This window comes from Emys orbicularis, chromosome 7 (assembly GCF_028017835.1).
Source record: "Emys orbicularis isolate rEmyOrb1 chromosome 7, rEmyOrb1.hap1, whole genome shotgun sequence".
In the NCBI taxonomy this organism is placed as follows: Eukaryota; Metazoa; Chordata; order Testudines; family Emydidae; genus Emys; species Emys orbicularis.
The window spans coordinates 88904851-88920987 of record NC_088689.1 but is presented as its reverse complement, the minus strand read 5'-3'; the positions used below and the strand labels follow the sequence as shown (position 1 = coordinate 88920987).

The 16137-nt window shown below is 40.3% G+C and overlaps 1 protein-coding gene across 1 annotated transcript in view; it reads right to left on the bottom strand.

Annotated features, from left to right (window-relative positions):
* The window catches only part of SHISA5 (shisa family member 5), a 64043-nt gene extending 48191 nt beyond the window's left edge, over positions 1 to 15852 (bottom strand). Inside the window, exons 1-3 of the mRNA XM_065407131.1 lie at positions 15713 to 15852; positions 9033 to 9201; positions 6132 to 6206 (exon numbers count right to left, since the gene is read on the bottom strand). Of these exons, the coding sequence (XP_065263203.1) occupies positions 6132 to 6206; positions 9033 to 9201; positions 15713 to 15773 (305 nt within the window). The 5' untranslated portion in view covers positions 15774 to 15852. The remainder of the gene's footprint in view (positions 1 to 6131; positions 6207 to 9032; positions 9202 to 15712) is intronic.
* Positions 15853 to 16137: the final 285 nt, after the last annotated feature.

Below are 16137 nucleotides of genomic sequence, written 5' to 3'. Positions count from 1 at the left end.
GTGGCCCCACTGGTTGTTTAGCAGGCTTCCTGCTTCTGACGTACTGAAAAAAAATTGTTATTACTTTTTTGAGTCTTTGGCTAACTGAGATTCTTTGGCTCAAATTCTTTTTTGGCTTTCCTAATTGTATTTTTACACTTCATTTGCCAGTATTTATGCGCCTTTCTATTTTCTTCACTAAGACTTAATTTCCACTGTTTAAAGGATGCCTTTTTGCCTCTCACTGCTTCTTTTACTTTGTTGTTTAGCCATTGTGGCTCTTTTTTGCTTCTCTTACTATGTTTTTTAATTTGGGGTATACATAGCCAGAAACATTGTGTGCATCACCACTTCTGTGACTGTGGAACTAACAAGTAAGGGCACTGTTGGGATACACCTTTCACACAGCAGGATCAGAGTGTTCTACATAGTCATGTATGGGTGTGAAAGGTGTCATCCTCCAAAACTCTTCAGCTATGGGAGTTTTTGCCAATTTTATACTGGAGGCTTGAGACTCAAGAATGACAGTCATGGAGATATTATCCTTTAAGAACTGAACTTGTAATAGAAAACATGTCACTGGCAATTTATACCAAAGTAGAATAATAATTGTGACTAGAGAGATTACTGGTACAGGCATTAAACTTTGGGATTCCTGAATCCATTACCCCAAATACCAAAGCTAAAGATTCAATTCTTCAGAAGGAACTGGAAATCTTCATAAAACATGCTTCAATTTTTAGAATTTACCTAGTAGAATTTTGAGGAAAGAGAGATGATTGCACAAAATCGTGAACTGGAGTAACCTGTGTGATAGCACTAGAACACGAATAATTTTTTCCTTATGCCATTACAGTAGTGACATTTATAGCTAATGATGACGTAAGACACACATTCTGAACACTTATTCTTAGTTACTTTCAGGACTGAATTTTTTAATGCTTCATTTCAACCCAAATGAATTTCATATGCATTTTCTTTGACATTTTTCCACTAAAAACAGAGTTAGTAAAGAGTAATTTTTATTTAACAAATTCCTGATTTTTTTATTTTTTATATTTTTTTTGACTCAAAACCCTAGATATACAGAGTGGCTTTGTCTTAGAATTGAGCATGTATGTAGTCCTAAATGAAAACTAATGTCTGTCATGCTTGAAAAAATGGTTGCTATGAAATAATAAAAGTTAAAAATGTCTTGGGCATGTACAGTTTACTTTTTCCTTTAATCTATCCTGTTGAGTTTTGCTACAGTGAAACATGGGGAAAGCACAAGATTTTGCATTTTCATGCTAGGGGCTCTGGTGAACACTAAACTTCCCTCCCACATGGTTTCTGCAGTACTAGTACCCTTGCCATATTCAATCACAGATACTGTTATACAGCTATGTTGTCAAAAATACACAACTTTGAGATTTGCAGACAATTCGAGACAAAATTTACTGGCGAAGTGCTCTGTGTGCTGTACCTTATACCAACAAATGTTGGGGGGGGGGAGGGGGGGAAGCCATCTGGTAGGGCACTTCTTTTACAACACATATTGGTGGATCCTAAAAGAAAGGGATTAATCTTGCCAAATAACGTATTTTTCTCTGAATTACATGTCCACCAATCTGGATTTAAGAATTTTTTTTTAAGAGAGCTAATACGTTATTACAGGTTATTAGTATTAAGTATTTGAAGTTCAGCATCTGTTTGTTCTAATATATTTTTGTATTGCCATCTAAGACATTTCAGGAAGAGCTTGTGAGGGGGTGGCCATTTAACAAGTCAGCCTTGTAACTGACATTTGTTTCACTAGTAGAGAACATGTCCATTTCTGTGACTGATTGGTGGACATAAGATTAAAATTAGATTCCATTTGCTTTAAGAAATTTCCTTAAATACTTGTTCATTCAAATTCTGATCTGATAGCCATATGTGACTGTTAGCAATTGCCAAAAGTTACATCCAAAATGAATAGTTCAGATCTCTCCTAATTTATAGAGGAATCATGTAAATTAAATCCACAGAAAGAATTTTATTAGGCAAAAAAGTTGTTTCTTCCAATTTTCAAAACTTTGGAATCCATTCCAATACCTTTAACCAACTCTCACTGACATGGAAAAGGTTTAACTGGTAATGGATTGCCTCCTAGTCTACAAGCCAGCCACAAATCAAGCTCACAGAAGCCCAGATGGAATTGCAAACAACTAGGGTTCATCCCTTCACCTAGCATCTTGGAGTAATTGAGGTGAGGAAAGGCAAAATGCTGAACTTTGAGCCAGTGGGAGTGTTGCCATTTATTTTAATGGGAGAGAGATCTTATCCTTAAAGCTTCCATGGAGAGAAAACAAACGTGCAAAGTCCCTGGCCTTCCTTTCCCCACTTAACTTTGCAGTGTTTCTTGTGAACTTTTTGTTGTTCCTTTAAACACAGATTAACAGCATTCATACTGCTCATGCACTGCACACTTCCTCCTGCTTTAAGGCTATTCTGAAACAGTTGCTAGCTGTACTAGACAGTCGGGTGTAGATGTTGGAGTATGGCATTTGGCATTTTCATTCCCTCCACCATCACCACCACACCCCCACTTTGTGCAAGTACTGCTCAGAGTTAAGTATATAAAACAGGGATCGGCAACCTTTGGCACGCAGCCCACCAGGATAAGCACCCTGGCGGGCTGGGCCGGTTTGTTTACCTGCCGCGTCCCCAGGTTCGGCCGATCGCGACTCCCACTGGCCGCGGTTTGCTGTCCCAGGCCAATGGGGGCTGCAGGAAACGGCGTGGGCCGAGGGATGTGCTGGCCACCGCTTTCCGCTGCCCCCACTGGCTTGGAACGGTGAACCGCGGCCAGTGGGAGCCGCGATCGGCCGAACCTGTGGATGCAGCAGGTAAACAAACCGGCCCGGCCCACCAGGGTGCTTACCCTGGCGAGCCGCGTGCCAAAGGTTGCCGATCCCTGATATAAAATGTTATCAGCCCTAGCTAATTTCTTCATTTCAGTTAGCTCATGGGTCAAACTTAGAAGACAGACTGTAAAGCTGAACTGTGAATATAAGAACACAAAATCAAATAGAACAGAAGTCTATATAGCACACCTTCTTGTTAGATACAGAGCACTCAAAGCCACGGGATGAGTATCACTCAGTCTTAACCCCAACACAAATCACAAACAGAAGAAAAAAAAATAACCCTTGAATATCCTGTTAACATCTTCCATTTTATATCTTTTGAAGCAAAAGCCCTGTTCACTCCTTAGATGTAAGAAATATATAAAGTGCTTCCCTGAAATTATGGATATGCCATCTCATTTGGTCATTAATCTTGCTGATCAGTTTACTGTTGCTTTTCCAATACAGCAGCTGCTCAGAACAAACCACAATGCTTTAGCTCCTGCTTTGTGCACACTTCCTCCAAGTTATTTACTTTCTTTTGCTGAAAATAGGAGGCTTGCACAGAGTAACTAACACTAGCTTTATGAATCATAGCACATAGTGACAGAAAAAAATATATACAGTAGAGCTGGAACCCTTAAAAGATATGTTTTCCAAAGCGTTCAGACATCTAATAAAGCAAAGCATCATTATGGAGATGCAATAGCCTCTCTGTAGGTAAGATGGCACCCAACTTCCATCATAAAGCTATATTTTAAAATCAGTGTTATATATTTTTCCTAATAATGTTCAGGTAGGAAGTTGTTCTGAACGCATTAGAATTATAAATTACAAAATATTAGTGAAGTAAGTTAATATATTAACTTTATTCCCCACTAAACAGTATCTTTTAAGAAAATATTGATAGCAAAATCAAGGTAATAAGATATATGAACAAAACATGGCCCTCTTTCTCCATCTCCACCTCCCCAGGGCCGGCTCCAGGCACCAGCTTAACAAGCAGGTGCTTGGGGCGGCCAAGGGAGATGGGCGGCACCTGCGGCAATTCAGGGGCGGCAGGTCCCTCACTCCCTCTAGGAGCGAAGGACCTGCCGCTGAACTGCCGCCGCCGATCGCAGCTTTTTTTTTTTTTCCCCAATTGCCGCCGCCGATCGCAGCTTTTGGTTTTTTTTTTGCTTGGGGTGGCAGAAATGCTGGAGCCAGCCCTGCACCTCCCTTTCCAAAAAGCCTACGGGTCAGAATTTAAGAAACCATGGGATGAATTAAGGATTTATTTGTACCTTGAAAGCATAAATGTTTAAATTAATAACATGGGTAATGGAAGATTTAGTGCTCTAAGTTTAATTCTGGGGGGGCTTTTTATAGAGAGCTTAAGTTCTATAAACTACATGAGGGGTAAAATTAATTGCCATTTAGCAACCTTGACTTTTTAAAAAAATGTTAAGTTCTTTTTCAATACTAATAGAGCTGAGTATCAATTATTTGTTTATACTTATTATATCACTCAAAATATACTCCACAACTCTACAACAGTCTTATAGTCACATGAGTGGGTTTTAAGGAGCACTGAATACTTGGTGCAATAGAGGAAAACTAGTACAATAGGGCAGCAGAGTTATTTAGTATAGAAGAGCTAATGGTTAAACAGGACCCCCACTGCTACAAAAGCATGCCCCTCTCTTTCTCTCCTCTGCTCTATAAGTTTGTAAGTTCTACCACCAATACCTAGTTACTTTGTTCTGTGGCTGGGGATTTTCCATTCGCCAAACCCCAGCCCAAACTGAGAAGCTGGTGACAACTGGTTTCCCCCTAGACTTCAGCTATCCCATTGCTCTTTCTGGGCTAAAGGTTGACCCTTTCAAAGACAGACTTGTAGACTGCCCTTCCTTGTGTCACCACCCCTGGGACTTGCAATCCAACACAGAGCTAAAAAGACAGGGACCACAACTAGCCCTACATTCAGAATGGAACTTGCAGCCCAACACTGACAAACTGAGTCCCCAATATCAAACAGAATTTGTAAGTTAAATACAGACAGATTCCCTAAACCAACACACCATGTCATCACCTTTTTAGCTTGCCTTTCACTACCACATCAAATGTAATCTTCATCCTCATCTTCAAGTCCTTTAACTCCACCCTGCCTACATATCCAGCTGATTCTTATTATGGTTGTCCCCACCCACCACCTATGTCAGCTTTCTTGTACATTTGCCTACTCTTCCCAGAATCATTTCTGTGCTATTTTTCACACTTCCATATACACCTCTACCCCGATATAACGCAACCCGATATAACACGAATTCGGATATAACGCGGTAAAGCAGCGCTCCGGGGAGGCGGGGCTGCACACTCCGGTGGATCAAAGCAAGTTCGATATAACGCGGTTTCACCTATAACGTGGTAAGATTTTTTGGCTCCCGAGGACAGCGTTATATCAGGGTAGAGGTGTACATGGAATGCCCTCCCAATTCTGGGCTTTCTAGTTTCTTGCTGGCCTCATCACTGACCCTAACTCATTCAAATCCCTTCTTTTTTCCATGATGCTCATAAGCAAAAAGAGTCAATTTTAAGTAATATTAGATAAACTTAGTGGAGCCATGAAGGTGTGCACATACTTAAACTAGAAAACCACATGATATAGTTGTATAAGGCAGACATCACTGTCCTCATCACTAAATTAGCGTAACCTTTGTTCTTCCTCTATCTCCTTTAGTCATCATATCCAAAATTAAGTTTTAGTTGCTTCAGTGCAAGAATGTAGTCTTTTATTTGTACCACACAATACCTAACATTCTTATGGGCACTGTAATAAATAAACCTAAAGCAAAAAAACAACTATTTATTAAGGCAGGTGTTCTTAAAGCTTTTACCAGTTTGAGAAGTATTACCAGTTTTATCAGTGTTCTCTATTCCATATACAGAGAATGTCAGAAATAATTAGACTCTTAAAACAAAAGAAGCATTTGAAATTTAGCCACTATATGCTAAAAAAGTCTGCCAATGTTTAAAGAAATATAGTACAAGAATAACAATGGTTTAGAAAAACTCTCATTCACTAAACAAGATGGAAAATTACATACTGTTGAGATTATGGCCTAAACTAACATTACACAATTTTTATCTCCAAGTTCCTACTTCTTCATATAAACTAAAATATACAGTAATCTTGAGAATGTTGTGGTGTGACTTGTTAGTATTTTCATTTTGCATGTGTTGTATACACCACATTAATAAAGTATCTTTGATAAAAACAGGTTTAAGCCTTAAGTTATTTACCTGGGTCTAGGTTCCCAGTCATCATCGAAGTGTGAACGCAACTTCAACGTTTCTTCCTTGATGGGTTGATATGTCCTGTAATAAGACAAATACATGTCTCAAAAGTGGAATTTAAGTTCTTTTTACCAAGTACTCCATGCCTTCTCAATGACATTTTGTTCACAGGGGAAAGGCCAATCCAACCAAAACTACACTTGTTTCCACTCTTCAGAAGTCAGTGTATTATCTCTGGAATTCCTAGTACACATGAAAAACCGTATGCCTACTCCCATGAGTACTATAGCTCAAGAGAATATCTTGAGCTCACTAACAGGAAAAAAAATATAAAGCCAGATGAAATCCAGTTAACAACTGCCATTCTCATTTTCAAGTTCAGTTTGATCTGGCTTGGTTAACAGAGATAGACGTTACTTTAATGTAATGCCAGACGGATACGAAGTATTGCATTCTTGTTCTCAAAGGCATCATCCTTTTCATGGTGAAAAGCCACAGCGATGTGCATATTAATCTGGATAGTCCCAAGCAGTTGTTCCCCAAACTTTTGAAAGCTGAATCAGGGAAATGAAACCAATAGCACCCATCTTCATCCTTGCCACGACATTAAAAGTCTACTTATTTTAATTCTTAATCTTTTGCAGTCTCTCACATGCAGTAAACACTGGCACGGAGTAACAAAATGATTAGGGTGGTCAATTAATCGCAGTTAACTCACACGATTAACTCAAAAAAATTAATCACGATTCATCTCAGTTTTAATTGCACTGTTAAACAATAGAATACCAACTGAAATTTATTAAATATTTTGGATGTTTTTCTACATTTTCAAATATATTTATTTCAATTACAAGACAGAATACAAAGTGTACAGTGCTCACTTTGCATTATTTTTATTACAAATATTTGCACTATAAAAATAATAAACAAAATAAATAGTATTTTTCAATTCACTTCATACTAGTACTGTAGTGCAATCTCTTAATCGTGAAAACGCAACTTACAAATGTAGATTTTCTTTTGTTACATAACTGCACTCAAAAACAAAACAATGTAAAAATTTAGAGTCTACAAGTCCACTCAGTCCTACTTCTTGTTCAGCCACTCGGTAAGACAAACAAGTTTGTTTGCATTTATGCGAGATAATGCTGCCCACTTCTTATTTACATCACCTGAAAGTGAAAACAGACATTTGCATAGCACTTTTGTAGCCAGCATTGCAAGGTATTTACATGCCAGATATGCTAAACATTCATATGCCCCTTCATGCTTTAGGTACCATTCCAAAGGACATGCTTCCATGCTGATGACGGTCGTTAAAAAAAGTGTTAATTAAATTTGTGACTGAGAATTGTATGTCTTCTGCTCTCTGTTTTACGCACATTCTGCCATAAATTTCATGTTATAGCAGTCTCAGATGATGTCCCAGCACATGTTCGTTTTAAGAACACTTTCACAGCAGATTTGACAAAACGCAAAGAAGGTACCAAATGTGAGATTTCTAAAAAGACAGCTACAGCACTCGACCCAAGATTTAAGAATCTGAAGTGTGTGGCGCATGCGTTCAGAAGTTTTAAAAGAGCAACATTCCGATGTGGAAATTACAGAACCCGAATCACCAAAAAATAAAATCAACCTTCTGCTAGTGACATCTGACTCAGATGATGAAAATAAACATGCCTTGGTCTGCACCGCTTTGGATAGTTATGGAGCAGAACCCATCATCAGCATGGACGCATGTCCTCTGGAATGGTGGTTGAAGTATGAAAAGACATATGAATCTTTAGCACATCTGGCACATAAATATCTTGCAACGCCTGTTCTCACTTTCAGGTGACAATGCTGCCCACTTCTTGTTTACAATATCTCCTGCAAATGTAAACAAACTTGTTTGTCTGAGTGATTGGCTGAACAAGAAGTAGGACTGAGTGGACTTGTAGGTTCTAAAGTTTTACATTGTTTTGTTTTTGAATGCAGTTATTTTTGTACATAATTCTACATTTGTAAGTTCAACTTTCATGATAAAGAGATTGCACTACCGTACTTGTATTAGGTGAATTGAAAAATACTATTTTATTTTTACAGTGCAAATGTTTATAATAAAAATAAATATAAAGAGAGCACTGTACACTTTGTATTCTGTGTTGTAATTGAAATCAATATATTTGAAAATGTGGAAAACATCCAAAAATATTTATATAAATGGTATTCATTATTCTTTAACAGTGCAATTAATCGCACGATTAATTTTTTAATTCTACAATTAATCAAGCTTAATTTTTTTTAATGGCTGGAAAGTCCTAAAAATGATCTTGGCAAAGCGATGGCTTATTTCTCTTTTTTTGTTTTATGCCATCATTACAACAAACATTATACACTAGGTCACAATTTAAATTTAAGCATCCAGTTTCTCCATGTTTGAAAAGTATTATGCAACTAGTTTATACTGCAAAAAGACTAATTCTCCACTGCTTTCATCTGAGGATCTCAATAAGTCTTGCAAACAAACATTCAACAAATTCTACAATCCTGTCAGGGAGGCAAGAGTTTATGCCTCAGTTTACCCATCTACCAAATGCTGTTAAGGAAATAAGGCTTACTGAAGTCCATGATTCAGTGACATGGCTAGGAATAAAACCTGAAGGACCTACCATGGCCGTAACCAGTACGGGGCGAGTGGGGCAGCCGCCCAGGGCGCAAAGCCGCAAGGGTGGAAAAATGGGGTGGAAAAACAGTAGGGGGTGCAAACGTGCTTGCTTGCCCTGAGCGCTAAAATGCTTAGTTACAGTTCTGGGACCTAGTTCAAATTCTCTGTTCTAACCACAAAACCATATACCCTTATCTATCATCTTTTGGTATGCTGAAAAAAATGTTGTACTAGCTCACACACTGAAGTTTGTCACATACCTGTCGTCCAGCACATTACACATAAATTGTTCATCTTCTCCAAATTTATATGACCTATCCAAGCAGCAATATCGGCTGATGCAGTTTCCACAGCAGAACTGTGGGCAGGATTTTTCAGAATACGTGCGTCCATCAGAATCTGTGTATGCCCTACAATATTCACCTAAAGCTGAAAATAAGGAAATAACCAACAGACAGACATTAAAAAATCAAACACGTTTAGATGTATCTACATTAACTGTCATCTCATCTAGTGTCGTATCACAGAATCACAAAAGATTAGGGTTGGAAGAGACCTCAGGAGGTCATCTAGTCCAACCCCCTACTCAAAGCAGGACCAACACCAACTAAATCATCCCAGCCAGGGCTTTGTCAAGCCGGGCCTTAAAAACCTTTAAGGATGGAGATTCCACCACCTCCCTAGGTAACCCATTCCAGTGCTTCACCACCCTCCTAGTGAAATAGTGTTTCCTAATATCCAACCTAGACCTCCCCCACTGCAACTTGAGACCATTGCTCCTTGTTCTGTCATCTGCCATCATCTGTCCTCTTTGGAACCCCCCTTGAGGTACTTGAAGGCTGCTATCAAATCCCCCCTCACTCTTCTCTAGACTAAACAAGCCCAGCTTCCTCACCCTCCCCTCGTAAATCATGTGCCCCAGCCCTCTGATCATTTTCGTTGCCCTCCGTTGGACTCTCTCCAATTTGTCCACATCCTTTCTGTAGTGGGGGGCCCAAAACTGGATGCAATACTCCAGATGTGGCCTCACTAGTGCCGAATAAAGGGGAATAATCATTTCCCTCGATCTGCTGGCAATGCTCCTACTAATGCAGCCATTAGCCTTATTGGCAACAAGGGCACATTGCTGACTCATATCCAGCTTCTCCTCCAATATAATCCCCTCGTCATTTCCTGCAGAAGTGCTGCTTAGCCAGTCGGTCCCCAGCCTGTAGCGGTGCATGGGATTCCTCCGTCCTAAATGCAGAACTCTGCACTTGTCCTTGTTGAACCTCATCAGATTTCTTTTGGCCCAAGCCTCCAATTTGTCTAAGTCACTCTGGACCCCAACTCTACCCAGCGTATCTACCTCTCCCCCCAGCTTAGTGTCATCCACAACATCATATCAGAATGTAATAAATACTATTTCAGTTGTTTCTTCTAAATTAATGATTTCCATCAGAGCTAAGGTGAGTTCTTAGCCTTCAGTCTTTCCATTTATAATATGCTGTCTCCAACCAAGGCCTGGTCTACACTAACCCCGCAATTCGAACTAAGGTATGCAACTTCAGCTACGTGAATAACGTAGCTGAAGTCGACGTACCTTAGTTCGAACTTACCACGGTCCAGACGCGGCAGGCAGGCTCCCCCGTTGACTCCGCGTACTCCTCGCGCCGAGCAGGATTACCGGAGTCGACGGCGAGCACTTCTGGGTTCGATTTATCGCGTCCAGACAAGACGCGATAAATCGAACCCAGAAGTTCGATTGCCTGCCGCCGAACCAGCGCGTAAGTATAGACAAGCCCCAAGATAGGTTAGCTCTCTCCAAGCATTCTCCCAGGCACATAAAGGATAAAACTGCTTGAAAATAAAGTTATAGACATTCCTTGTGGTGTTATTTTCATCACAATGGCTGCTAGCAAATATAGCAATGACTTTCAAGGATCATGGTACCAAATTTATCAGCCAATCAGCGCTCTTCTAAAAATCAGTGTTAAAAGAAAAACTTTTAATAAATTTTTTCCAGGTATTTGATTTGATGCACAAGATGCATCAGAGTAACATGTACTAAAGATTCAGATGCCCACATGGATCTGTATCTTTTAAAGAACTGGGGCAAATCCCAATCCTACAGAATTCAATGACAAAGATCTTTCATTGACTTCAATGAATCCAGTGTTTGGTCCCCCCAGTTTTCAAGGTGATCTGCAAGAATTTTATATTATGTTTTGTTTGATGTTGTTCCTTTTTCTCCCTATCATGTATAAAGAAGGAAAGGTTTATTTTATGTTTTTTCCTGCATGTTAACTTTAGAAATATAATAAAGACATCATCTGGTCTCTCTTTTGGCTAGGGGGTCTCAGAGGTGTGCTGTGAGCTTTCATAGCTTAACTGAAGGCTTGGGGTGATTCAGCTTTAACCAAGTCATCACTTCTCTCCAATTTTTAGCATTGGAGCTAGGTAGGCAATTTATGTGATCCAACTTAAAGTCAAGTATTTGAGAAGGCAAGGGATTTTAAGTCTGGTCTCTTGTGAAGTCAATTTCACAGTTAGATAGAAGAGACCTGCATACCTACTGTTTAAAAAAAAAAAAAGTTGCACACATTTTACGCATTTTTATACATAAAAGGCAGTTCAGTTCATCCTTCCCATTTTAAGGTCATCTTTAATATTTTGGCGCATAAAATTCTGGAGGCTGATAATACTTCACTCCTTGCATCTGAGGATTTCAAGAAGCTTTACAATTTATCAGGTTCCACAGCATACTTTAGAGTTAAGTATTAGTGTGAAGACCAGGGATGCACATTTTGTGGGCAGAGGAGAAAACTCCTTGTTACTGAACTATTTTTTTTGTTTCAAGATTTATTTCTGTTAATAGTCTATAAGGTTTTGACACTTTCATTAGCCATATTTTAAAGCATCCAGTATAACCACGTCAGGATCTGTTATTTAAAATAAATGTAGTTAAAAACAAAAAAACCTACGCGAACAATATAACTGAAAGATTGAAACTGTGGCTATCCCATTTCACTCAACTTAATATGGCAATAAATGAGATGGTAGGGACTAACCCCTTATTGGACTTTTATGGTTTTAGGTTTGTCTCCTTTGGATTGGATTTGGGATTTAGAGATTACCTATGAAACGAGAGTAACCAGACTCATTGTTGCAACACGGAACTGAGAACAATATTTCCTGCTTTCTATTCCCTGCCTGACACTTGTGTTTACTCACTGTTTAACCATGTGCACATCACAAATTATGTGCCTCAGTTTACCATCTGCAAACCAAGGGTAATATCATATTGTGAATTAACCAATGATGGTAGAAAACTTTGCCCTTAAAGCACCTTTTTATCTGAGGATCTCAAATTATTTCATGTGTTATTGTTTCTCTGACAGTCTGTACCTTCTGAATAAGGATGTTGAGTTATTGTATATTAAAATATTCAATTAACATATTTTATTAAGAGATTAAGAAGTTATTTCGGTTGTATTTTAAACTGATTCTGCTGTAGTTTAAATAATCTCTCCTCTCTCTGTTTCCCTCATTGCATGGTTCTCCAATACTAATCTTCATCTGAATATTTTATCCATCTCTAATTCTGAAAAATAACTATGTTCACTGTACCAACACAAAAAATAAAACCACCACCCAGATATGAAGACTCAAATATATTCAAAAGATAACAGGAAATTCTGGTTTACTAATGCCTTCCACAGTGGTTCTGCAAATTGTGCCCATATGATCTCCCTACTGGTATAACAGTTTTCTTATGAAATAAAGAAATATGTTTGTGTAGGAAGCAAAATCACAAACTGTTCTGCTTCCTCTATCTAAAATAAGGAAGTGCAAAGCAATTAAGATGCTTCCAGATATATTACTTCTGTGTTGCACAAAGACAAAAACAAAAGCGTTTATCCAGGCTTACCACAGGCCCGAGCACAGAGGCAAACAAATTGTAGGGTATTAAAATAAAGGCAGAAGAGGCACATTCTAATCTATACTAAGTTAAAATAGACAAGAAACATATTTGCAGGAAGGACTACTATAAAAATGTAAATTTATTGTTTATTTTTACTGCAAGGTATAATAAACTACATATGAGCCTCATTTATTTTCAACTCCCTGTTATCCCCAAGGCCCTATTAATTTAATTGACAAATGAGTTTAGATAAACTAAGCTGTCAATGATAATGTCCTCAACTTCATTACTAATTATTTAGACCACACTAATGCCCACAATCTAGATTGTGCTAGGTGTTCTTTAAAATATAAGACAGTTCCTGCTCTGAAAAGCTTAAAATCAGGTGAGGGTGGGAGGGAAGAGAAGGGATGTAATAAAGTGGTCAACGTAACAGCTAGGAAGCACAGTTGCCAACTTTCACATGGTAAATAAGCACTGCGACTTTCACAATAAGCCAAAAATCAAGTTAATCCCATTTCAAAACAAGGCCACAACAAGCCAATCCCTAAGAACCCCAACACTCTATGTGACTAGATCCCCCCAGCGTGCAGTTTGGGACTGTGGTGGGCCCGCTGTGCACCCCTGACTCTCTCCCACCCTTGCTCCTGCTTGCCGGGAGCCTATCAAAAAAAAGAAGCAACAAGCTACACACCAAAGAAGCAACAAGCTACAAGCCAAAAACTAGCCAACACGCAACTCAGAAGCCAATTAAGCCAAAAACAAGCCCAATTGCTGTGTTTTTTTCATGGGTTTGGCATGTCTGCTAGGAAGCCTATTGGTAGTTCTCCTTTTTAGAATTGCATCAACTATCCCCAAATGTTCTTACCTAACAATCAGCTAATTTAGTTGAGTTACTTGATTGGTAAACTCCTTATCAGGGAATTGTCCCATCACCAATTGCTACTGTTCAAGAACAGATTCATGTCAGTATAGTATTCATAATTGTTACCATAACTCCTCCAGGACCACCCCAACAGACGTTTTATTATACTGTCAGTAAGTCAATATGGACATAAGTCATAGCTAACTTGATTAATAAACTTCAAAACATATCTATGAATATTCCTCTCTCTCCCTCCCCCCTCAAATGAACGGAACTAACTTGCACTGAGAGTGACGACCTTGATGTAAAGGAAAAGCTGAGGCTCCTTTAGCTTTGACTTTTTCCTGAGCTCCAAGCCAGCTAGTCTTCCTAATTAAGCTCCTTTCCTGTAAATATTTTCCACTTATGCCTGATGTCTTTGATCAAAAGTTTTCTTTGCATGAAACAGGTTGTTATTAGAGCTGTATGAAAAATTTAAAACCAATTTTGTAAACCTTGACATTTATGCGTTGACTTTTTTGGATGCCCAATCTTCGTTACCTTGAAAATGCTCAATTTCCATAAGCGCTGAGCACCCGCTTTTTTAAAGAAAAAGGGTTCCTTTAAAGATTTCTAGGTACTAACAAAAATAATAAAATAAAAATGGGGCCCCATAAATCACTAGTCATGTTTGAAAATCTTAACAAGAAAGTCCAGAGCAGCTTTAGTCACCAGTGTTATTTGTGACTGTGAAGTTCATCCAAATTAATATGATCATGGTAGGACATTAACAGCCTTGTGACTTTTTTAGCTCAGTAGTTTACTCAGAACATGCCACCATTGTAAAAAAATAAAATAAAACCCCAAACCAAAAAACACTGTAACAAGGTAGCACAAGGTAAAGCGCATCTTGGTTTATCATGTGAAAACTATTACACCCCAAGATCAATGATATTACTAAAACATTCTCTTGGGAAATCATAGCCTTCTACCGGACAGCTGCTTTTTAGTTTTGAAAAAGAGAGTTGTTTGATGTTCTGAACATTTTTGTTTGTTTTTCTAATTCTCGTGGTAAAGGGGCCTCAAGCCATCTTGAGCAAGTACCCCTGCTCAACAGCAGCTAGTATATTTTTTGAAGAGCCCCAGGGCCACTTGCAAATATGCTTCTGGTCTATTTGAGCTTCCTATGTATTCGGACAGACAGGAAACTGGACTGGATGGACAGGAGAGGGTTTTTACATTAGTAGCAGTTTGGGGGGAGGGGTGGAATTGTATCTAATGTTAATGCCTAAATGTTTGGGACCAAACATGCCACAACATGAATTCAGAATGAGAAGATGTAATATTCAATATTGTTAAGAAATCAATCAGGAACACATACAAAAATAAATCTGTTAGTCTTTAAGGTGCCACCGTCCTTCCTTGTTGTTTTTGTGGATACAGACTAACAGGGCTATCCCCCTGAAACAGGAACACATATGTTCATTACTATTCCTGATAAGTCATCTAGTCATTCCTTCTCAGCCTGTCGGCCAAGGCAAGATTGTTTCCAATGATACTCTCCAAAGCTTCATCTAGTTTTAAATGACTCAGCTATTAGAGTGTTCATTGCTCTCTCCTACGGAATCTATTCCATGATCTAATGGATCTCGCTGTCGAGAAAGTGTTTTCCAGTATCTAGACAAAGTTTATTTAGTCCCTCCTGCTGAGTAAATACTGAGTATTTACGATTCTCCCCCGTTACCTCCCCCAATTCCCCTTTACAGCGGTGCCAGTAGCTGGAGCCTTGCCGTCACTGCCTCTCCTATACTTATGGGAGACTGAAGAGTGTATCCCTGACGGGGACATTTGAAGAGAACGAAACCAAGCCCCCGGCAGCACTGAAATTAGCTCCCCCGCGCCCAGCCCCAGCGAGGCGCTAGGGAGGGCTCCCTCGCTGGGATGGTGGCGTTTGAAAGGGGGATTCCCAACAAGATGCCTGAGGGGGGCTCCTGGTCTCCCTCTCCCCCCCCCCATCCCCCGTGGTGTCTGTCCTGGAGACTGTCGACACCCACCCACGCTCGGCCCCTGCCAAGCGCCTCGGGAAGCAACACCTCCGCGCCCCAGTTCACCAGGAGCAGCCCTCACTGGGCCACCCCAAGCCCTGGTGTGCGGGCTCTGCCCAGCCCAGCCACCCCCCGCTCGGCACTCACCGCCGGCCAGCAGAAGCAGGACGCTGAGGGCCAAGCGGCCACAACCACCGGCGGGAACCATGGATCGTCCGTCCGGGGAACAGACGGCAGCCGCAGCTCGGTGGTGGGTCGATGTGTGACTGTTTTCCAAGCGAGGCGGGCGGAGCGCCCCCTGCGGCCGGGAGCCCGCCCAAGAGCCCCGGCCTCAGTCCGCCAGAGACTCCCCCTGCCTGGCTGAGGGGAGGAGTAACCAGCGCCTGGCGGTCTCCCCAGTTCAGCGCCCCCTTCGCCTCCTATTGTGGCGGCGGCCCACACACCTCCCGCATGTAGACTGAGGCGCCGCGGGCGGCACCAGAAGCCCTGCCCCGACCCACTTGGTCACCGGGATACCTGGGTTCATTCCCCTCTCTGCCACAGATCCCTCCGTGCCTTGGGACCTTCGCCAA